The sequence below is a fragment of the Capra hircus genome, chromosome 19 (assembly GCF_001704415.2).
Source record: "Capra hircus breed San Clemente chromosome 19, ASM170441v1, whole genome shotgun sequence".
In the NCBI taxonomy this organism is placed as follows: domain Eukaryota; kingdom Metazoa; phylum Chordata; class Mammalia; order Artiodactyla; family Bovidae; genus Capra; species Capra hircus.
In genome coordinates this window covers 47,091,226-47,114,922 of record NC_030826.1, presented here as the reverse complement: position 1 = coordinate 47,114,922, position 23,697 = coordinate 47,091,226, and the positions used below count along the sequence as shown (strand labels likewise).

At 37.8% G+C, this 23,697-nt stretch overlaps 1 protein-coding gene across 4 annotated transcripts in view; it reads right to left on the bottom strand.

The window, feature by feature from the left end:
- TANC2 (tetratricopeptide repeat, ankyrin repeat and coiled-coil containing 2) overlaps positions 1-23,697 on the bottom strand; it is a 368,300-nt gene that overhangs the window by 257,542 nt on the left and 87,061 nt on the right. For all 4 annotated transcript variants that reach the window (XM_018065318.1, XM_018065319.1, XM_018065320.1 and 1 more), the window contains exon 3: positions 9,137-9,208. In XM_018065318.1, coding sequence (XP_017920807.1) covers positions 9,137-9,208 — 72 coding nt within the window. The remainder of the gene's footprint in view (positions 1-9,136; positions 9,209-23,697) is intronic.

The window sequence follows — 23,697 nt, the reverse complement described above, 5'->3', positions numbered from 1 at the left end:
GTCTTGCATATAGGATCGTCTTCACCACCTTTCTAAATTCCATATATATGCGTTAATATACTGTATTGGTGTTTTTCTTTCTGCCTTACTTCACTCTGTATAATAGGCTCCAGTTTCATTCACCTCATTAGAACTCAAATGCATTCTTTTTTATAGCTGAGTAATATTCCACTGTGTACCACAACTTTCTTATCCATTCGTCTGCTGATGGACATCTAGGTTGCTTCCATGTCTTAGCTACTGTGAACAGTACTGTAATGAACATTGGGGTACGCATGTCTCTTTCAATTCTGGTTTTCTCAGTGTGTATGCCCAGCAGAGGGACTGCTGGGTCATATGGTAATTCTGTTTCCAGTTTTTTAAGGAAGCTCCACACTGCTCTCCATAGTGGTTGCACTAGTTTGCATTGCCACCAACAGTGTTAAGAGGGTTCCCTTTTCTCCACACCCTCTCCAGCATTTATTGTTTGTAGACTTTTTGATGGCAGCCATTCTGACTGGTGTGAGATGGTACCTCATTGAGGTTTTGATTTGCATTTCTCTGATAATAAGTGATGTTGAGCATCTGTTCATTTGTTTGTTAGCCAACTGTATGTCTTCTTTGGAGAAATGTCTGTTGGTTCTTTGGCTCGTTTTTTAATTGGGTCATTTATTTTTCTGGTATTGAGCCGCATGAGCTACTTGTATATTTTGGAGATTAATTATATGCTAGTTGTTTCATTTGCTATTATTTTCTCCCATTCTGAAGGCTACCTTTTCACCTTGCTTTCATAGTTTTCTTCATTGTGCAAAAGCTTTTAAGTTTAATTAGTACACAAAGAACATTTAAGATAGATAATTTCCTGGGCCATAAAACAAGTCTCAATAAAATGTGACTTAACTCATAGGATGCATATTTCTTGACCATAGCAAAATTAAACTAGAAATTAATATGAGGAAAATATCTAAAAATTCTCAAATGTTTGAAAAACTTCATCAACACACTTCTAAATAACACACATGTTAAAGAAAAAACCAAAAGGGGAATTAGGAAGTATTTTGAAATAAAAGAAAATAAAAGCATTATTCATGAAAGTCTGTGAAATGCAGCTAAATCAATACACAGAGGGAAATTCATAGCACTAAAATTCCTGTATTAGAAAATAAAGCTCCAGTATCAGCAATCTTAGTTTTTACCTTAAGAAACTAGAAAAAGAAGAGAAAATTAAACCCAAAGCAGGAAGAAGAAAGGAAATAATAATGAGCAAAGCACAAACCTTTCCAAATTTTGAACCAGTCAATTGTTTCATGTCTGGTTCTGCTACTTCTTGACCTGCATACAGGTTTCTCAGGAGATAGCTAAGATGATCTGGTATTCCCATCTTAAGAATTTTCCACAGTTTATCGTGATCCACACAAAGGCTTTAGCATAGTCAATAAAGCAAAACTAGATGTTTTTCTGGAATTCCCAACCTCTATGATCCAACAAATGTGGGCAATTTGATCTCTGGTCCCTTGCCTTTTCTAAACCCAGCTGGTACATCTAGAAGTTCTCAGTTCACATACTGCTGAAGCCTAGTTTGAAGGATTTTGAGCATAACCTTACTAGCATGTGAAATGAGTGCAACTCATTTTATATGGTCATTTGAACATTCTTTGAAACAACAGATTGTTTTAAAATTGGGAAAGGAGTACGACAAGGCTGTGTTTATTGTCACCTTGCTTGTTTAACTTATATGCAGAGTACATTCATGCAAAATGTCAGGCTGGATGAATCACAAGCTGAAATCAAGATTGCTGGGAGAAATCAACTTCAGATATGCGGAAGATATCACGCTAATGGCAGAAAGTGAAGAAACTATAGAGCTTCTTGATGAGGGTGAAAGAGGAGAGTGAAAAAGTTGGCTTAAAACTCAACATAAAAAAAAAGATCATGGCATCTGGTTACATCACTTCATGGCAAACAGAAGTGGAAAAAGTAGAAACAGTGACAGACTTTATTTTCTTGGGCTCCAAAATTACTGTGGAGCGTGACTGCAGCCATGAAATTAAAAGACACTGCTACTTGGAAGAAAAGCTATGACAAATCTAGACAGTGTATTAAAAAGCAGAGACATTACTCTGCTGACAAAGGTGAGTACAGTCAAAGCTATGGTGGTCTTTCCAGCATCATGTACAGATGTGAGAGAGCTGAACCATAAAGAAGGCTGAGTGCCGAAAAATTGCTGCTTTTGAACTGTGGTACTGGAGAAGACTCTTGAGAGTCCATTGGACTACAAGGAAATCAAACCAGTCAATACTAAAGGAAATCAACCCCAAATATTCACTGGAAGGACTGATGCTAAAGTTGAAGCTCTAATACTTTGGGCACCTGATGTGAAGAGGTGACTCATTGGAAAAGACCCTGATGCTGGGAAAGGTTGAAGGCGCTAGAAAATGGGAGCAACAGAGGATGAGATGGTTAGATAGCATCACTGCCTCAATGGATGTGAATCTGAGCAAACTCTGGGAGACAGTGAAGGAAAGGGGAGCCAGGTGTGCTACAGTCAATAGGGTCTCAGAGTCAGACACGGCTTAGTGACTGAACAATAGCAATAACAACAAAGCAGAAACCAATAAAAAAGAAAACAGGAAAACAATACAGAAAATGAAGGAAAACTGAAACTGACCCTCTAAGATCAACAGAATTGACATATCTCCATCTAGAATGATCAGGACAAAGAGAAAGAATACTCAAAATCATCCATATCAGGAATGAGAGAGGTGGCACCACTACAGATGCCATGCTGTTAAAAGGATAGTCAAGAAAAAATAGATAATCTGAATAGTCCTATATTTATTAAAGAAACTTAATTTATGTCTTAAAATTTTCCCACAAAGAAAATTCTAAAACCAGATGGTTTCCCTGGAAAATTCTATTAAATATTTATGGATGAAGTAATATCAATTCTGTAAAATATACTCCAGGAAATTGAAGGAGAATTATCTTTCAACTTTCAACTTACTCTATGAAACCAGGAGTACCCTGATACAAAAATCAGACAAAGACATCGTAAGACAGGAAAATTAAAGGCCAATATCCCACAGGAACACAGACACAAAAATAATTAAAACTGGCTTAGCAAATTAAACTTGCCAACTGTACAAATACAAGCAACACAGGCCAGATTTGCTCACCCTGCTTTAAAGCACTACTTCCCAACTATAATTTGCTAAGTGTTAATCATTCAGTTGTGTTCGACTCTTTGTGACCCCATGGACTATAGCCTACCAGGCTCCTCTGTCCATGGAATTCTCTAGGCAAGAATGCTAGAATGGATTGCCATTTCATACTCCAGGGGATCTTCCTGACCCAGGGATCAAACCTGGGTCTCCTGTATTGCAGGCAGATTCTTCACTATCCGAACCACCAGCAAAGCCCTCAACCATAACGGTCCAAATCAAATAAAAATGTCTGTATCACACTGGGGTAAACTGATGAGGTTTACCACTGGAAGTGACTGACATGAACATCAGCTACTCTAGACACTACCCCAAGGACTGAGAACTTATTCTAATATCTCCTTTCCTACACATTATTTATTTTTTTACTTGTGTTTAGAATTTTTTTCACTTACTACTTTATTTATTTACCACCAATTCAACCCTGAGTCTTTCATCAATTACTTACAACTTTCCTAAAGATAATTAAAGGCATCAGATTTCTAACAATCTCATTCCTGAGAATGGCTCTTCTGGAAGCTTCTAACCTACTCCAATCTGGTCTGTTTGCCCTTCAACCCTGTTTGTCATTATATGTGGAAGATTTCTTTACCTTTCTCTTTTGTTAAATTTCTATTTCCTGTCATCTTTCTTTTTTTTTTAATTTTTCTGACTTTATAATTTTGATGGATCACACCCTCCAACAGATTTCTAACAAAGGTACAAGGCAGCCAAACAAACCAAAAAAAAAAAAAAAAAAAATACATGTCTTAAAACATTGTAATTTCACTCATATATCTGATTAATAGTTTCAAGGCATATGAAATAAAATGAGGTTGAAATTACTTTTGAAGGTGATGCGCCATTGCTTGTTTAGTTTCTAAAGTTACCACAAAGAAGTCCAGAGCCAACTGATTCCTGTTACTTTAGTTAACAAATTTTTCTCCTCTCTGGAAGCATGGAAAGATCTGTTTGGCCCAGTGATTTGAAATTTCACCCTGATGTGTCTTAGTTTGTGTTTATATATATCCATTGTACTGAGCACTCAATAAGCCTTTTCAACTTCATGTTCTTTAGCTCAAGAAAATGTTTTTAAATCATCCTGATGATTTCTTCCTCATTTCCTCTATTTCTTCTGGAAACTACTATTATTTGAATACTGAAATTCCTGGACAGCTCCTGTAAATTTCTTCATGTTTCTCACTTCTCTTCTATAACCTCTGTCCTTCTGCTCAACTTTTTACCAGATCTCTTCATTATTAATTTTCTAAGTACTTCTGCAAAGCTTTTTAATCTCTGAAATCAAAATTTTAATGTCTGAGAGCCTCTTTTAAAAATCAGAGTACTGCTCTTTTATAGTTAACTCCTTCCTATTTCATGGCTGTATTGTTTTCTCTTATTTCCCTGAGGATGTTAATAATGGTTCTCATATTTTCCTCTGCAAAAGATTTGTCTTCTCCAGGCTGCTCTACCTTATTTATTTTAATCTCTATTTTTCATATGCTACAGGGTTTCCTCAAATATCTAATAATCCTTGATTAGCTCTCATAATTAAGAGGACTAAAAGGGTATCTTCAGTATGGGGTTCCTGCCGTCCACTATGCTGTATTCTGTCCTAGAGTCTCTATTTTTGCCCTCTCCAAAGAGTAAGTTTCTGGACTTTGCTAAGGTTACGGGTGAAGAGCTGGGCACTTGTCCAGCTGATTGGCTAGCTTATTTTGAGGAAGACATCCCAGGGTCCAAAGGCTTCTTCAACCTTCAACCAATCCTCCTTTCACTTCTACATGCTGCCATTCTTGAACTTTCTGTCTTTTGGAGGATAAGCTGGATTATTTTCTTGATTTTCTCTGCTACTGAGCTTAACGTTTTACTCTTCAATTATTCATATACTCTCTAGTTTCTAAAATTGTGTTGATGCTGTCTCCTAATTCCCCTTTACTGATCTTTTAATGGGTTTCTGGAAGGAGCAAAAGTAGAAGTATGTATCCATCCTATCTCTTTACTACTGGTAATATGGATTCTTATTCATCCCAAGTCATTATAAATGGCTTTGTACTTCCATTTCCGTCATTTGAATAAAGTAAGATCAGGCAGCTGTGCTAAGATCATGAAAATCACTGATTTTGTTGTTATTAAGTTCAGCACTGGTCATAGGAAACACCCTCTTCCAACAACACAAGAGAAGACTCTACACATGGACATCACCAGATGGTCAACACCGAAATCAGACTGATTATACTCTTTGCAGCCAAAGATGGAAAAGCTCTATACAGTCAGCAAAAACAAGACTGGGAGCTGACTGTGGCTCAGATCATGAACTCCTTATAGCCAAATTCAGACTTAAATTGAAGAAAGTAGGGAAAACCACTAGACCATTCAAGTATGACCTAAATCAAATCCCTTATGAATACAGTGGAAGTGAGAAATAGATTTAAGGAACTAGATCTGATAGAGTGCCTGATGGAACTATGGACGGAGGTTCATGACATTGTAAAGGAGACAGGGATCAAAGACAGACCATCCCCATGGAAAAGAAATGCAAAAAAGCAAAATGGCTGTCTGAGGAGGCCTTACAGATAGATGTCAAAAGAAGAAAAGTGAAAAGCAAAGGAGAAAATGAAAGATATAAGCATCTGAATGCAGAGTTCCAAAGAATAGCAAGGAGAGATAAGAAAGCCTTCCTCAGGGATCAATGCAAAGAAATAGAGGAAAACAATAGAATGGGAAAGACTAGAGATCTCTTTAAGAAAATTAGAGATACCAAGGGAACATTTCATGCAAAGATGGGCTCGATAAAGGACAGAAATGGTATGGACCTAACAGAAGCAGAAGATATTAAGAAGAGGTGGCAAGAATACACAGAAGAACTGTACAGATAATCATGATGGTGTGATCACTCATCTAGAGCCAGACATCCTGGAATGTGAAGTCAAGTGGGCCTTAGAAAGCATCACTACGCACAAAGCTAGTGGAGGTGATGGAATTCCAGTTGAGCTATTTCAAATACTGAAAGACGATGCTGTGAAAGTGCTGCAGTCATTATGACAGCAAATTTGGAAAACTCAGCAGTGGCCACAGGACTGGAAAAGGTCAGTTTTCATTCCAATCCTAAAGAAAGGCAATGCCAAAGAATGTTCAAACTACCTCACAACTGCACTCATCTCACACGTTAGTAAAGTAATGCTCAAAATTTTCCAAGCCAGGCTTCAGCAATACTTGAACCATGAACTTCCAGATGTTCAAGCTGGTTTTAGAAAAGGCAGAGGAACCAGAGATCAAATTGCCAACATCCACTGGATCATGGAAAAAGCAAGAGAGTTCCAGAAAAACATGTATGTCTGCTTTATTGACTATGCCAAAGCCTTTGACTGTGTGGATCACAATAAACTGTGGAAAATGCTAAAAGAGATGGAAATACCAGACCACCTGACCTGCCTCTTAAGAAACCTATATGCAGGTCAGGAAGCAACAGTTAGAACTGGACATGGAACAACAGACTGGTTCCAAATAGGAAAAGGAGTACATCAAGGCTGTATATTGTCACCCTGCTTATTTAACTTATATGGAGAGTACATCACGAGAAACGCTGGGCTGGAAGAAGCACAAGCTGGAATCAAGATTGCTGGGAGAAATAATAATAACCTCAGATATGCAGATGACACTACCCTTACGGCAGAAAGTGAAGAAGAACTAAAGAGCCTCTTGATGAAAGTGAAAGAGGAGAGTGAAAAAGTTGGCTTAAAGCTCAACATTCAGAAAACAAAGATCATGGCATCCAGTCCCATCACTTCATGGGAAATAGATGGGGAAACAGTGGAAACAGTGTCAGACTTTATTTTTTGGGGCTCCAAAATCACTGCAGATGGTGACTGCAGCCATGAAATTAAAAGATGCTTACTCCTTGGAAGGAAAGTTATGAGCAACCTAGATAGCATATTAAAAAGCAGAGACATTACTTTGCCCACAAAGGTCTGGCTAGTCAAGGCTATGGTTTTTCCAGTAGTCATGTATGGATGTGAGAGTTGGACTGTGAAGAAAGCTGAGCGCCGAAGAATTGATGCTTTTGAACTGTGGTGCTGGAGAAGACTTTTGCGAGTCCCTTGGACTGCAAGGAGTTCCAACCAGTCCATCCTAAAGGAGACCAGTCTTGGGTGTTCATTGGAAGGACTGATGCTGAGGCTGAAACTCCAATACTTTGGCCACCTCATGCGAAGAGTTGGTTCATTGGAAAAGACTCTGATGCTTGGAGGGATCGGGGGCAGGAGGAGAAGGGGACAACAGAGGATGAGATGGCTGGATGGCATCACCGACTTGATGCACGTGTGTTTGGGTGAACTCCGGGAGTTGGTGATGGACAGGGAGGCCTGGTGTGCAATTCATGAGGTTACAAAGAGTTAGACACAACTGAGCAACTGAACTGAACTGAACTGAAAGTCAATTCCCCCTATATGTGGTAAACACTTTCACCACTCCGTCCTCTCCCAGCAGTAAAGAGTGCGGACATGTCCTGCCTGCTGTGCCACACACAGGACCATGCTTCAGATGTGCAAGAGTCTCCTATCCATTAAATCACTGATGCCTCTGTTGCTGAGTCTGGGCTCTTTCTTCTGTCTTGAGGCTGGGCGAGTACAGGCATGCAGACCTGTGGGGTGCAGCCCAACAAGGATTTTATATACACAAGCTCATTTTATTTCTCACTGCCTTCACTAAGGTTTACTGAGATATCACTGACATAAAGCTTTATTTAAGTTTAAGGTATATAATGTGTTTGATTTTCTTTTATATTACAATTCATCTTTTTCTCTTAATTTCTTTTTTTGTATCAAAATACTTATAATAAGGGGAAAAAGTGAAAATAGGATGTTTCTAATGTATTTATAATACATGCATATTAAGAATGATTAAGTACTAGTGTAGGTTAAAAATTCCAAATCAATCTGCAAATATTATTCCTCTTTTTATTCTGCAGCAAACAGTTTTAGTAAAAACAGTACTTTCTAAAACTTGGGATGAGCAAAGTTGGGCAAAAAGAGAAGGATTATAGAATAAATGAACCAGAGTTTCTACAGGATTAAAACACCTCACATTTGTATATCTAAGGCTTTATTTTGTTTGTAAATAAAGACTCTCTAAAAACTAAACTCAGTAATTACTGCATGAAATTTTATAATATATTCATCTGGTTTGGGTTCCAACTCTCATTCTCTTGGAAATGACTTCACTCACCCAACACTATTTATTTAGTAACTACTATCTACCAGGTACTTAATCTTGGCCTGGGAAATACAACAGTGAATAAAGAAAACCAAAAATCTCTGAAATCATGGAACATTCATTCTAGTTTTAGATGGAGAAAATAAAGGTGATAAGTACTACAAAGAAAAAGGAATGTGGAGGTGCTAGTCCCACAAAATTTAAATGTTAGTTAAGGAGGGCTTATCTGAAAATCCACTGATAGAGTATTTTAACCTAAGTTTTGAGGTTGTCACTTAAAAAAACTACTCAAAAGCCTACAGTAATAAATTTTGAACAGAAAAGGAAAATAAGTAAAATGACCCTGATCTTTGAGAGCAATTACAAACAAAACCTATTTCTTCTGAGAGACTTAAGACAAATACTTTTAAAAGCCAGGATATTAATACTTGCAACAAACGCTACCACTAAAAATTTACTTTTGGCTATATTCCAAAAGTGATACCCAGACATATACCACAGTGCTCCAAATTACTTAAAACTTTAATATCATTAAAAAAAATAGACCATTTTTCATTTTCTTTAATCTTGAATAAATGATTATCATCTAGAACCAATTAGATTATAACATTTAAACTCCTAAATGAAAAGTGAGAATATCTAAATTAGACCCAGTGAAAACCTCAGTTCTCAGATTAAGTACTGGAAAGGAAGAGGTGATATCTTCCCTTTTTAATTTATTAATAAACTTAATGAAAACTTACCTTGCCCAGAGCGGCTTTGGCGAGAGTCTACACTTGACTGTCTTCGATCCGGTGGTTCCTCGCTTCCTCCATCTGAATTTAAATGAGAAAGAGCATAAGAAAATAGATAGTGAAACTGATGTAATACCAGCCCTGATGATATGTTTATCTTATAATTCCTATATCTATCATTTGTTTTCTTATCATACACAAACCAAAGGTTCTTACCCTTATTTTTCTGGGGATGGTTTACACCCTCATCTGAAAGTCTAAAGAAAGTGAGTGCATTCTTTCTCAACCCCCAAACATACACACAGGGCTTCCCTGGTGGCTCAGTCAGTAAAGGATCCACCTGCAATGCAGGAGACCTGGGTTCAGTCCTGGGCCGAGAGATCCCCTTTAGAAGGAAATGGAAACCCACTGCAGTATTCTTGCCTGAAAAATCCCATGCACAGAGGAGCCTGGTGGGCCACAGTCCATGGGGTAGCAAGAGTCAGACACAACTCAGCAACTAAACCACCACCAAACATACACACTCTTCTTTGTGTATAATGAGGCAATGTCGTCTACTCTGAAGTTCATTCACAGAATTTCAGTTTAAAAGCCTTGATTTAAAGCAATGTCTAAGTTAATTATAGCTGCTTATTTATCTATAGTACATCAAATAATCCTTAGGGCTATATGTTTTACTATAATAAAAATTACATGTTTTATGAGAGATCATAGGAAAATTATATAATACATGAAAGAGCAATACAAATCAGAATCGAAAAACTCAGAAATGACAAGGCAGAAACCAAGAAAGAATTAGAAATCAAACAAAAATCATGTCAATAATGAAGTCTGAAGTATAAGAAATACAAGAGCAAATAAATACAAAAGGTCTTAAAAAGAAATACAAAGTAAGATGGAAGAAAATCTTAAATAAATTTTTTAAAAAGAAGAAATAGATAAAAAAGGATTTGCAAAAAGGGGATACATATTGGAGATAGGCAAAAAAGATCTAGTATAAGGATAAAAATAGAAGTCCCTAAGGAATAAAACCAAAGTGAGAGGACAGAACCAATACTAAAAAACTGTAATTCAAGAAAGGTTTTCAGAGGGAAAGAAGTGGCTACGTATATGTAATATATATAGTTACATGTATAAATACATTTATATATACACATGTACATACATATACATTTGAAACTATTATATCTGGTGGCTCAGATGGTAAAGAATCTGCCCGCAGTGCAGGAGACCTGGGTTTGATTCTGGGTCAGGGAGATCCTCTGGAGAAGGGAATAGCTACCTATTTCAGTATTCTTGGCTGGAGAATTCCATGGACAGAGGAGCCTGGAGCTATAGTCCATGGGGTCGCAAAGAGTTGGACATGACTGAATGACTAGCACTTACACTTTTATATATGAAACTACATATTTGAAGAGCACCTTGTGTACTGCTTAATCAAGTTAGATCAATGGACCAGGACATTTTCCACTAAAATTACTAGACTTTAAAGAAAAAAGGGAAAAAAAATCCTTTGAGTATTTAGGCATCACATGATAAATAAGGGAAAACAATAGAAGAAAATGGGATAACATATTTGAAACATAAAGAAAGTTTGAGTCACAGGCTTTACAATGAGTAAAACTTACCTTTAAGTATAAAGGGGAAAGAAAAACTATTACTGACATGCAAGAACTCAGGGAATATTGTTCCCATGGGACTCTTCCTAGTTCTAACAGAGAACTCATTTGAGGCAATCAAAGTGACTAGAGAGACATTAAATAAGGACTGGCGATGAGGAATAAACATAGGACTGACTGTAGAATTAACACTAAATTAGGGTCTTAGATTATAGCATATAATAGCTATAAAATCTGACCATGAAGATACGGTACAACCAAAACAAATGGAGAAAGAATAAACAAACAGAAAATAACTGATTTCAGTAATCAAAATTGGTAGTGGTAAAGTCGTGAGACCACTGAATTTAAAAAAGAGGGATAAAGCAATGAATACCTATGGGATACTCTGACGTCGTCCCCTTGAGAACCAGAATTCTCAGTATGGAAGAAAGGAACTATAGATATAACAATACAGAAGTTAAATAAAAACTCTACAGTATTGAATCTATATTACAAACGTTAGTACAATCTTATGAGTCACACATACGTCTTAGCTCGGTCCATTTAAAATATCTAGCATCTTGACTGATTAAGTAGTGATGTCCAACCCTAGGGCCCAGGCTGTGATCCTAAAATGCCATTCTCCATTAAAAGAAATCAGAACTTTTTAAAGAACTAGCTGGTTTATCAAAGGAAATGTACTAGTTGAATTTGGATCACCCTGAGATATGCAACAGTAAAGACACTATCAAAAACAATGTAGAATTGAGGTCATATCAGAAAGACTGAGTGAAATAGCTTATCAACATGCAAGAACTCAGGGAGTATTATCATCCCATGGACCTCTTCCTAGCTCTACTAAAGAACTAACTAACTAAGGGTAGTAGATCATAATGACACTGAAAAAAGAGAAAAAAGGAGAAAAATTAAAACCCCATAGCACCACCACACTAACTGGTCACTTTCTGAGGTTGAGAGGGATCTAGTTCATTATCTTGAAAACTGGGGAAATGAAAGAATTAGCAGTTCATCTCACATTTCCTATATGAACTGTACTAGTAGCCAAAAAGTATATAAGAAAGAGCGCTCTTTAAAATTATTCCAGGTAATAAGTGGGAAAGAAGATAAAACACCACAACTTGAAATTAATTTCAAAACTTGAAATTAATTAATATCTCTATAGGCATTGAGCAACAGTGGCTAATAATATCAAAAAAGAGAAAAGAAACAAAACTGGACATGATATACCTCCTGATGATAGAAACACAACAAACACAGTTTTGCCAAAGCAATCAAACCTGGGTCTGGTCAAACCTCTGGATCTAGCTGTCACTTTTCAGGAAAATCGAAGAACAGAAAAGAAAGAAAAAAAAAAAAAAGGTTGGACTGTTCTTGAGTATATAATCAACAAAATACTAACTGTGGGAAATTCTACAGGTCAACCAACCAACCCAGGTCTCTCAACAGATAAAGGAAAAAAGTATTATGGAGTTCTAAATTACTATGAAATTATGGTTCATTTTATGAAAAGATACAACTGTACCAGAAATCTGTGGCATCTTGTATCAGGATGTGTACGTATACTCCTAGTCAATTTTCCTGACTAGTTATTCTCTAATTTTTAATGCAAATTTCTTTCTTCTCTTTCACTTTGGAATAAATTACAATGAGTAACACTCATATTCAGGCATGTCTTAAATTTTCATTTTTCCATGTGGATAAAATTCCATGTGGATAAAAACATTCTGTTTTAACATCAAAACATGCCCTTCAAGTGTGTGATAAATAATATGACTAAAATACAGACATTTCCCCCTACCAGCACTGTCTTTCTAAAGAATAAAAGAAGAAAAAGAAAAAACAAGACTTCAAATAGTATTAAATTTGCACAATCTGCAGAATGTTGGGGTATCAATAAAACAACCTACAGGAAAAATACAGACAGTTCAGTTCAGTTCAGTCGCTCAGTCGTGTCTGACTCTTTGCGACCCCATGAATCGCAGCACGCCAGGCCTCCTGTCACCAACTCCCGGAATTCACTCAGACTCACATCCATCGAGTCAGTGATGCCATCCAGCCATCTCATCCTCTGTCGTCCCCTTCTCCTCCTGCCCCCAATCCCTCCCAGTATCAGTCTTTTCCAATGAGCCAGCTCTTCGCACGAGGTGCCAAAGTACTAGAGTTTCAGCCTTAGAATCATTCCTTCCAAAGAAATCCCAGGGCTGATCTCCTTCAGAATGGATTGGCTGGATCTCCTTGGTTTAAGACAGTTTTGAGTTATCCAGCCAATGGCAAGACAAAAAGTTATCAATTTTGATACCATCACAATCTAAAATGTTTAAATTGTCTGAATTTTAAAAATTAAATCTGAAAACCACGTCAGTAAATTTAAGCAATTCATTCCTCTAAGACTGAAATCTTAACCATGTCTTACCCCAGAGGAGGCTAGTCCTAAGTGTTGAGATTAACTCTTAGGTAAAAGTAACAGTTAAAGATTTTTTTAAAATAATAAACTCACCACTGACCCAAGATGGTGTAGAAAAAAAGTTCAAGCTCTTTAAAAGTGTTTGTGGTATGCTTATGCAATCAATGACTCCATTATCCAAAATAGCAAGACTGCAATGATCTACAGTATTTTAAATCTTTTTGTTTTGCTTAAGACACAATTCCTTCACTACAGATAAGACCTCCCACACATTATACATACATCTGCATTTACGGACTAAACAGAAGACCTTCAGTCATCAAGCAAGTCAAACTATTTGCATAAGACTGATTATCTCACCCTGGCGTGTAGAAGGTAGAACAGAGCTGTGTCTGTGAAGTTAAAATTTACTCATCAAGCTTGAGTTCAGATGTTCAGACTTTCTTCAAATACATTTATTTGAACTTCACAGAGGAAAGCCCACTGATATAACAGGTTCAGTTCAGTTCAGTCACTCAGTCATGTTCAACTCTTTGCGACCCCATGGACTACAGCACGCCAGGCTTCCCTGTCCATCACCAACTCCTGGAGTTTACTCAAACTCATGTCCGTCGAGTCGGTGATGTCATCCAACTATCTCATCCTCTGTCACACCCTTCTCCTCCCACCTTCAATCTTTCCCAGCATCAGGGTCTTTCCAAATGAGTCAGTTCTTTGCATCAGGTGGCCAAAGTATTCAAGTTTCAGCTTCAGCATCAGTCCTTCCAATGAATATTCAGGACTGATCTCCTCTAAGATGGACTGGTTGGATCTCCTTGCAGTCCAAGGGACTCTCAAGAGTCCTCTTCAACACCACAGTTCAAAAGCATCAATTCTTCGGCGCTCAGCTTTCTTCTTGGTGACTTTCCTGGTGGCTCAGACGGTAAAGCATCTGCCTACAATGCGGGAGAGCAGGCTTCAATCCCTGGGTCAGGAAGATCTCCAGGAGAAGGAAATGGCAACCCACCCCAGTATCTTGCCTGGAAAATCCCATGGATAGAGGAGTCTGGTAGGCTACAGTCCACAGGGTTGCAAAGAGTTGGACATGACTGAGCGACTTCACTCACTCACTCACAGCTTTCTTTATAGTTCAACTCTCACATCCATACATGACTACTGGGAAAACCATAGCCTTGACTAGATGGACCTTTGTTGGTAAAGTAATGTCTCTGCTTTTTAATATGCTGTCTAGGTTGGTAATAACTTTCCTTCCAAGGAGTAAGAGTCTTTTAATTTCATGGCTGCAATCACCATCTGCAGTGATTTTGGAGCCCCCAAAAAATAAAGTCTGCCACTGTTTCCCCATCTACTTGCCACGACGTGATGGGACTGGATGCCATGATCTTAGTTTTCTGAATGTTGAGTTTTAAGCCAACATTTTCACTCTCCACTTTCACTTTCATCAAGAGGCTCTTTAGTTCTTTGCTTTCTGCCATAAGGGTGGTGTCATCTGCTTATCTGAGGTTACTGATATTTCTCCCAGCAATCTTGATTCCAGCTTGTGCTCTTTCCAGCCCAGCGTTTCTCATGATGTACTCTGCATATAAGTTAAATAAGTAAGGTGACAATATACAGCCTTGACGTACTCCTTTCCCTATTTAGAACCAGTCTGTTGTTCCACGTCCTGTTCTAACTGTTGCTTCCTGACCTGTATACAGATTTCTCAAGAGGCAAGTCAGATGGTCTGTTATTCCCATCTCTTTCAGAATTTTCCATAGTTTGTGGTGATCCACACAGTCAAAGACTTTGGCATAGTCTTTATATACAAAATTAACAGGTACAAAATTAAAAAAAAAAAAAAAGACTTGCTTGTCCAACTTAAGTGCTAGCTTTTAAAATCAGAGCTTAGATTTCCTGGATCAGAGAACATTTGTTTTTTTAATCAGCATACTAAATTAAATCCAGCAAATAATACAGAACAATACACTTTTAATACTAAGAAACATTATTAATAGACTTCCTCGTCCATTATTTAAAAGGGAAAAATGTCATAGGAATATTTACTTCCTAAGGTGAACAGCTTTCAACTCAGGTTATAAACACACTACAACAGTGTTAGTTAAACAAACAAATAAACAAAAAACAACCACATACGGATATTCTGTACTTAGTGATTTCCTACGAAGAAATTTAAGTTAGAGAAAGTCTAATAAGACAGTGCCTAACTAATTCCAAGACAAATGTTTCCCTTCCCTCAAGTAAAGGATACTTTAAATGATGATTCTTCTCAGTCCAGGATCAAAATATTACAGCTGAAAAATAAGGGAGCCCCAGCCCACTAAAGCATTCTCAGTCAGATAATGTGCCAGAATAAATATTAGATTTGATTTTGTGAATTAAGATTTTAAAGTTGATTGTCTTCAATCCTCCTTTAGAAGCATAAATATATTAAATAGAAGGGGTGGGAGGCACTACGACTACATACATATAATCTATTATGCACATAAAGTTTTACTATCCAGTGTGAATCTGCAAGAACTCTACACACTTAATACCAACAAGGGCAGACACGATCTAGATGGCATACAGAATGTAATGAAAATGTAAAAGGCCCAGGAACATAAGTCGGATTTATTTATTAGCCGAGGGCTATTTATGAAGAGAGAAATACAGAAGATGGTCCCTGGCTACATAAGCACAACAATAAACAGAAAAGATGAAAAACAGCTCATCAGTTTGGTGTAGAAAAGAGAAAAGAACTACAATCTGTTCAGCATCTATTCTCTATTGGCAATGGGTTCAGTAGGTCTCTACGTTATTCCATTTAATACTAACAATAATTCTAGGAAACAAGTATTATGCCCATTTTAAATGTAAGACAGATTCAGAGAAGTGAACTTTCCCGAAATCACAGTTAGTATCAGGTTGGTGCAAATGTAATTATGGTTTCAGACCATGAATTTTAAATCATTATAAACGCATCTTTATTAATCAAAATAGGAATCATTACAATCAACAAATTTTTAATAATGAGAAATAAGTTTGTTTATTGTTCTAGCATAAAAAAACTGTGCATTCGACAAACTCTTGCAAGCATTTTCTGCATCCTGCTGGTTGTGGAAGTGTTTCCCCTGCAAAAAGTTGCTGAGATGCTTGAAGAAGTGGTAGTCGGTTGGCAAGAGGTCAGGTGAATATGGCGGATGAGGCAAAACTTTGCAGCCCAATTCATTCAACTTCTGAAGTGTTGGTTGTGAGATGTGTGGCTGGGCCTTTCTGTTGACCAATGCTGGCGGGCAGGTGTTGCAGTTTTCAGGGCTTCTCATCGATTTGCTAAGCATACTTCTCAGATGTAATGGTTTTGCTAGGATTCAGAAAGCTCTAATGGATCAGACAGTCAGCAGACCACCAAACAGAGACCATGACCTTTTCTTGGTACAAGTTTGGCTTTGGGAAGTGCTTTGGAGCTTCTTCTTGGTCCAACCACTGAGCTGGTCATCACTCCAACTGAGAAACGGTTCACTGCTATTCCGTAGAGTAAGAGAAGACGACAATGCAAAATGACAATTTTTTGTCAGCTCATGAGGCACCCATTTATCAAGTTTTTTCACCTTTCCAATTTGCTTCAAATGCCAAATGACCATAGAATTGTCGATGCTGAGTTCTTTGGCAACTTCTCGGGTAGTTGTAAGAGAATCAGCTTTGATGACAGCTCTCAACTGTCGTTGTTGTCAACTTTTGATGGCCAGCCACTGCGCTCACCTTCAAGGCTCTCATCTCCTTTGCAAAACTTCTTGAACCACCATAGCACTGTACATTCATTAGCAGTTCCTGGGCCAAATACATTGCTGATGTTGTGACTTGTCTCCACTGCTTTATGACCCATTTTGGACTCAAGAAAACTGCTCGAATTTGCTTTTTGTCTGATATCATTTGTATAGTCTAAAATAAATATAAAATAAACAGCAAGTAATGTCATTTACCAAAAAAAATATAAAAGAGAGAAATGTACATTAAAATTATGCATAAAATAATCACATTTACTTAGAATATATTCCAACATTAAATGGAAAATTTCAACAATGCAAAAACTGCAATTACTTTTGCACCAACCTAACAGCACTCCTAAAATTAAGTCTCTGGTTTCAGAAATCTGGCTTCATTCCCAGACCCTCCACTGCCTTTTATAATAATAAAGAATCATTAAGGTAGTGGGGGTAGTGGTTTGCAACTGAAGTAGAAAGAGAACAGAAGTAGAGAACAACTAAGAGTCTACTGCAAAAACCCAGGAAAAGAAGGGAGTAGTAGAGGTGGTGAGAAGTGGTCAGATTGTGGATATATTCTGAAGTATAGTGGAGAGAATCTACTGTCAGAAGAGAAAAATACAGAAAAAAAGTCAGGATTAATTCTGACATTTGGGGTAAATGACGGATCTGCAACTTACTGAAAAGGAAAGACTGTGAGAGAACAGGTTTGGACCTCTGTTTTGGACATATTGAGTTTGAGATGCCTATTAGACAAATAAGCAAATATGGACAGACATACATGAATACAGTCATTACATAATCACATTTAAAATGCATGATATCCCCAAGGGAGCATAGACAAGAGACAGACAGAGAGAGAGAAAAGAGGTCAGAGGTCTAAGCCTTGGGGCTGAATTCAATATGCAGAGGCTGTGGGTATGAGGAGAGACCAGCAGACAGTAAGAAGTAGTGGCCAGAGAAGAGGAACAAAACCAGCAGAGTACCGAAGTCAAGTAAAGAGTTCATGGAAGGGAAAGATCAAGCGTTGATAGGTCAAGTAATAGAAACAGTGAGAACTGATCGCTGAATTTGGTCAATGTATTTGATTTAGTATGGTTCCTGTGAAGTGGTAAAGTCTGAATGGATTAAGTTCAAGAGAGGTTAGAAAGAGATTCTGGGAAAGGTCTTGTCTCTCCCTGCACATGGAAGATAACCCATGGAGACCCTGGATATTCTGTGTGCCATCTTATAAACACAAGGGGGAATAAACTATGGGATCAAGTTAACACTATGAAAATTATGGCAGATAGATAGAAAACAGCAAGATCCTTGTGGACACTGAATTACTGAAGAAAACTACCCTATCTCTGGACTACAGCTATATTACCCAATAAATCCCCTACGCCATATTAAGCACAGGTCAGTAAACTAGTCCACAAGCCAAATCTATCCTGCTACCTTTTTTTTTTTTCCTAAAGACAGCCAGTGAGCTAAGAATAGTTTCTACATTTGTAAGTAACTGGAAAACAGTTTAAAAAATAATATTTTGTGACAAATAAAAATGGTATAAAATTGAAATTTTAAGTGTCCATAAAGTTTTATTAGAATACGGTAATGATCACTCATTTATATACTTCTGTGAAATTGATACAGTAACACCCTATGAAGTTGTGGTGAGAAATGAATGTAATAGTAAACACAGCATGCCATCTGGCACTAAGTAAACATTTATTAAATGATAACTGTACTCTTCATCTATCGTCATCATGATCAACAACATCCTTTCACCAAAAGATGGCTTAAATGTCATTTCTTATCTTCTTTGTAAAGACTTTCTGGAGGCCTATCAGAATTAAATGTTCCCTCTTCTGTGCTTCCAAAGCACATTATACCTATCTGTTTTACAGCACTGCCACACTGAATAATAATTATTTATATGACTATCTCTGGACTGTAAAATGTTCAAAGCTTGTCTCTGAAAGCCTTATTCATATGGTATTTTCAGTGTCAACTTTGGAATATATAGCTGTTCCTTAAAAAAAAGAAGTTGAATTAATTTTGTCAAGGCCTAGCTCTAAAATTAATACCTTTATCAAATCAAGTCAAGGAAAAAAAAAAGTGGTATTGAAATGGTTTGAGATACAGTTTTAGAAGTGTTTTTCTTTTCTTATCCCAACTATTACTATAAAAAGAAAAGATGAGCAGCATCATTCTAAAGCACTATGACCTTATCTTCCACTTCAATCTCCATAATCTTTATTTATCAATAAAAATGTTCACAGGGAAGCCCAGGCCCATCTAAAAGTTTATTTAGTTCTTAAGAAAATATACACAGAGTTTCTCTACAGAGAAAAGGAAACATTCCATACCAGACAAAATATACTGGTTAACATGCCATAGGTACTACAGCTAGTAGTTTTCAAAAATATTCTATATGGGTTTCCCTGGTGGCTCAGATGGTAAAGAATCTGCCTGCAATGCAGGAGACCTGGGTTCAACCCCTGGGTCAGGAAGATCTCTTGGAGAAAGGAATGGCAACCCACTCCAGTATTGTTGCTGGGATAATCCGATGGTCAGAGGAGCCTGGTGGGCTATAGTCCATGGCGTCTCAAAGAGGAGTTAGACACAACTGAGTGACTAACACTTTTGGGGGGCTTCCCTGGTGGCTCAGATGGTAAAGAATCTGCCTGTAATGCAGGAGACCCAGGTTTGATCCCTGAGTTGGGAAGGTCCCCTGGAGAAGTATAATCTTTATCTTTCAATAAAAATATTCATAGGGAAGCTCAGATCTACCTAAAAGTTTATTTAGTTCTTAAGAAGACATGTACAGAGTTTCTCTAAAGAGAAAAAGAAGGATTGTACACCAAACAAACAACTGATTAGCAGGCCATCAGTACTACAGCTAGTACTTTTCAAAAGCACACTATAAGATATTTTCAAAGTTTGCCAGAATATAAAACTGCCTAGTTCACAGGTTTTCATAGACCTAGACTGTATACTCTAAATTGAAAAAAGAGTAACTTCTTTATGATGAGTTATTTATTTATATTTGCCTAAGGCATCCAAAATGTCCTAGAAAGTCTGATCTGCAGCTCAAGAAAAGTTCTGCTAAACAGAATGTTTTGATTCTCATGATGGAGCTAATACATCAGTGATGATGACTAACAACAGGGAAACAAAACAGATTTGCTAATTTTAAATGGAGCAATCACCAGTAATAATGTCAGTATTTTAAAAGCTGATGACTGTGCTTTCAAGGTGCACAAGCCTAACACTAAGGTGGTGGTGTTGTTCTTCAGTCACCCAGTAGTGTCCAACTCCTTGCAACCCCATGGACTACAGCACGACAGGCTTCCCTGTCCCTCACCATCTCCTGAACTTTGCCTGAGTTCATGTCCATTGCATCGGTGATGTCATCCAGCCATCTCATCCTCTGACGCCCTCTTCTTCTGCCCTCAATCTTTCCCAGTATCAGGGACTTTTCCTATGAGTCAGCTGTTCGCATCACATGAAAAATACTGGAGCTTCAGCATCAGTCCTTCCAATAAATACGCAGGGCTGATTTCCCTTAAGATTGACTGGTTTGATCTCGTGCTGTCCAAGGGGACTCTCAAGAGTCTTCTCCAGCCCCACAGTTCGAAAACATCAATTCTTCAGCACTCCATCGTCTTTACAGTCCAGCTCTCACAATCATACGTGACCACTAGCAAGACCATAGCCTTGACTATACGGACCTTTGTTGGCAGAGTAACATCTCTGCTTTTCAACACACTGTCTAGGTTTGTCATTGCTTTCCTGACAAGAAGCAATCGTCTTCTGATTTCATGGCTGCAATCACCATCTACAGTGATTTTAGAGCCAATCAAGAGGAAATCTGTCACCACTTCCACCTTTTCCCCCTCTACTTGTCATGAAGTAATGGGGCTGGATACCATGACCTTAATTTTTTTAATATTTAGTTTTGAGGTGGCTCTTTGACTCTCCTCCTTTACCCTCATCAAGAGGCTCTGTAGTTCCTCTTTGGTTTCTGCCATTAGAGTGGTATCATCTGTATATCTGAGGTTGTTGATGTTTCTCCCACCTATCTTGATTCTGGCTTGTAACTCATCCAGCCTGTCATTTCTCATGATGTGCTCAGGGTAGATTAAACAGACAGGGTGACAGCAGATAGCCCTGCTGTACTCCTCAACTTTGAACCAACCAGTTGTTCCATACAGGGTTCTAATTGTTGCTTCTTAAACCACAAACAGGTTTCTCAGGAGACAGGTAAGATGGCCTGGTATTTCCATTTCTTTAAGAGCTTTCCACAGTTTATTATGATCCACACAATCAAAGGCTTTGGCACAGTCAATGAAACAGAGGTAGATGTTTTTCTGGAATTCCCTAGCTCTCTCTATATGATCCAGCAAATGTTGGGTTTGTTTAATGCTTTTCTCATGATTAGAGTGGGATTAGACTCAGATTATAGGTTTTGGGGAGAAAGACACAGAGGCAAATTGCCATCCTAATCATATCATTTCAAGAGGACACACTATTAATAGCATGAAACTTGTTAAATATCCTATATAACTGAAAAGGAAAAAGTGAAGCTCAAGCTTCCTAGACTGTGCCAACATTAGTGAAAATAGTCATTACCTACTTGGTCTACATTATGTGCCAGGCACTATGGTCAATGTTTTATGAATTCATGTCACTCAATTCTCAATAAAACCTTATGAGAAAAATATTAGCTTTCTTCTTCTTCTTCTTCTTTTTTCAACTAGATCAGGAAACAAGAGCTGAGACTTTAAGCAAAAATGGTCACAACTACAGAGTTATTAAGTGCAGGACCCAGATGTGAAATGGCCTGATTCTTTAAGGCCCATTCTCTTCTCCACCATTCGAGGTCACCTCCCTGCAAAAGGGAATAGAATTATTTTTGCATCTATATGCAGACATGCCATGATATGTTAGGGAGCTCTAACAGTATGGTTGTAGGAGATGAAAACAAGATGAAAAAATTCCAAGATGAATTTGAAATAATCTCTGATTTCAAACTTCTTCCTCTTGGATGGGGTACTCAGCACAGTTCACTAGAGTTCCTGAGCTTATCTAACATTTTCTTCTCCACATGGAGTTTCCTAGTATGCACAGATATCTCCACACATAAATACTTCTTAGATGCATAGAATAATAGAGCCAGATGGAATTGGGGGTTTCTTTGTCTCTGTCAATTTATTTTTTTTTAACATTCTGTGAAGCTGAAGCTTTAAAGTAACGTCCAGCATAGCAATTTATAATAGTTAAAATGATAAATGAATGTCAACAATAACTGTATATATACCTATGTATTTTTTAGGAGATTCCCTGATAGCTCAGTTGGTAAAGAATCCGCCTGCAATGCAGGAGACCCCGGTTTGATTCCTGGGTCGGGAAGATCTGCTGGAGATGGGATGAGCTACCCATTCCAGTATTCTTGGGCTTCCCTTGTGGCTCAGCTGCTAAAAAATCTGCTTGCAATGTGGGAGACCTGTGTTCAATTCCTGGATTGGGAAGATCCCATGGAGAAGGGAGAGCCTACTCACTCCAGTATTCTGGCCAAGAGAATTCCATGTAGTGTATAGTCCATGGGGTCACAAAGAGCTGGACACAAGTGAGTGACTTTCACTTCACTTTATATTTAGTGTTCTTATCTACTGAAACCCGATGCTGAGGAGTACATATATGGGTCTCAATCTCGGCTGCACATCAGAATGATCTAGGAACCCAGGGATTTTGAAAAATATTCAAAATTCCAGCTATTCTCCCAAATCAATTAAGTAAGAATAACTGAGCCTCAATCCTAGACAGGAATATTTCTTTAAAGCTCCCTGGGTGATTCCAAATTGCAGCCATAGTTGGGAAACATGAGTAGAGATTAGGTTGTGTTGTGATAGTGATGAACTGAATCCATCTGAAATTTTCCAGTGCTAATGTTGGAAGTCAAAGCTACTAACTGCGTGGAAGGATATGATCTCTCAGTTGAGGACAAAGATTATATTCATAGGTTTACTCTCTGATCTCTTTTCTTCTGTTTACCTTTTACTATCATTTATTTTGGTGACTTGGGGGTGGTGATGCTGTAGACTAAACGGGGTAATATTGCATAATGCAAAGAAGAGTTTAACCTACAGTTAACTAGTCTCAATGTCCAAATTTGTACTGGGCTTGATAAATTATATTACTGAGATGATGATTTTATCTAAATGTAAAGTTTCCTAAGATTCTAAAAACTAGAATAGCCTCTGCTTCTTTCTATTAACCTGGGCCTCAGGGGAGTCACAGCCTCTAAAGTATGAGATGGGATGTTCAGGAACAGTACCGGATTTTATTTGCAAAGACAGTTGGGAATAAAAGAACATCATGCACGGAGGGAAGTTCAAAGAGTTTGGTAATGGCTAGAGAACAGCAAGTTGGGGGAAGAGGCAGGATATAAAAGTAGGAAAGTTGGCAGAGGCAAAATCACAAAAGGCATAATCATTATTCATGATGATCAATCTGACCTTTTTCCTATAAGTGGGGGGAAGAAAATGACAGGCATTAAGCAGGGGAGGAGCATGATCTGACTAGTATTCTGAGAAGATAAATTTGGAATGCATATATAAACTGGCACTATGGGGTCACAGGCTAAAGGCAAAGAGATAGCTGCAATAAGTCCAGAGGAAAGAGCGCCTGAATAAATGCACTAGCATTAAGAATACAGAGGAAAAGCGAGATTCATGGACTGTTTGAGACAGAACAAAGACTTTGTACCCATTTAAAAGAATTGTTTCAAACCACTATCATCACTTTCTTTCTCTTTTT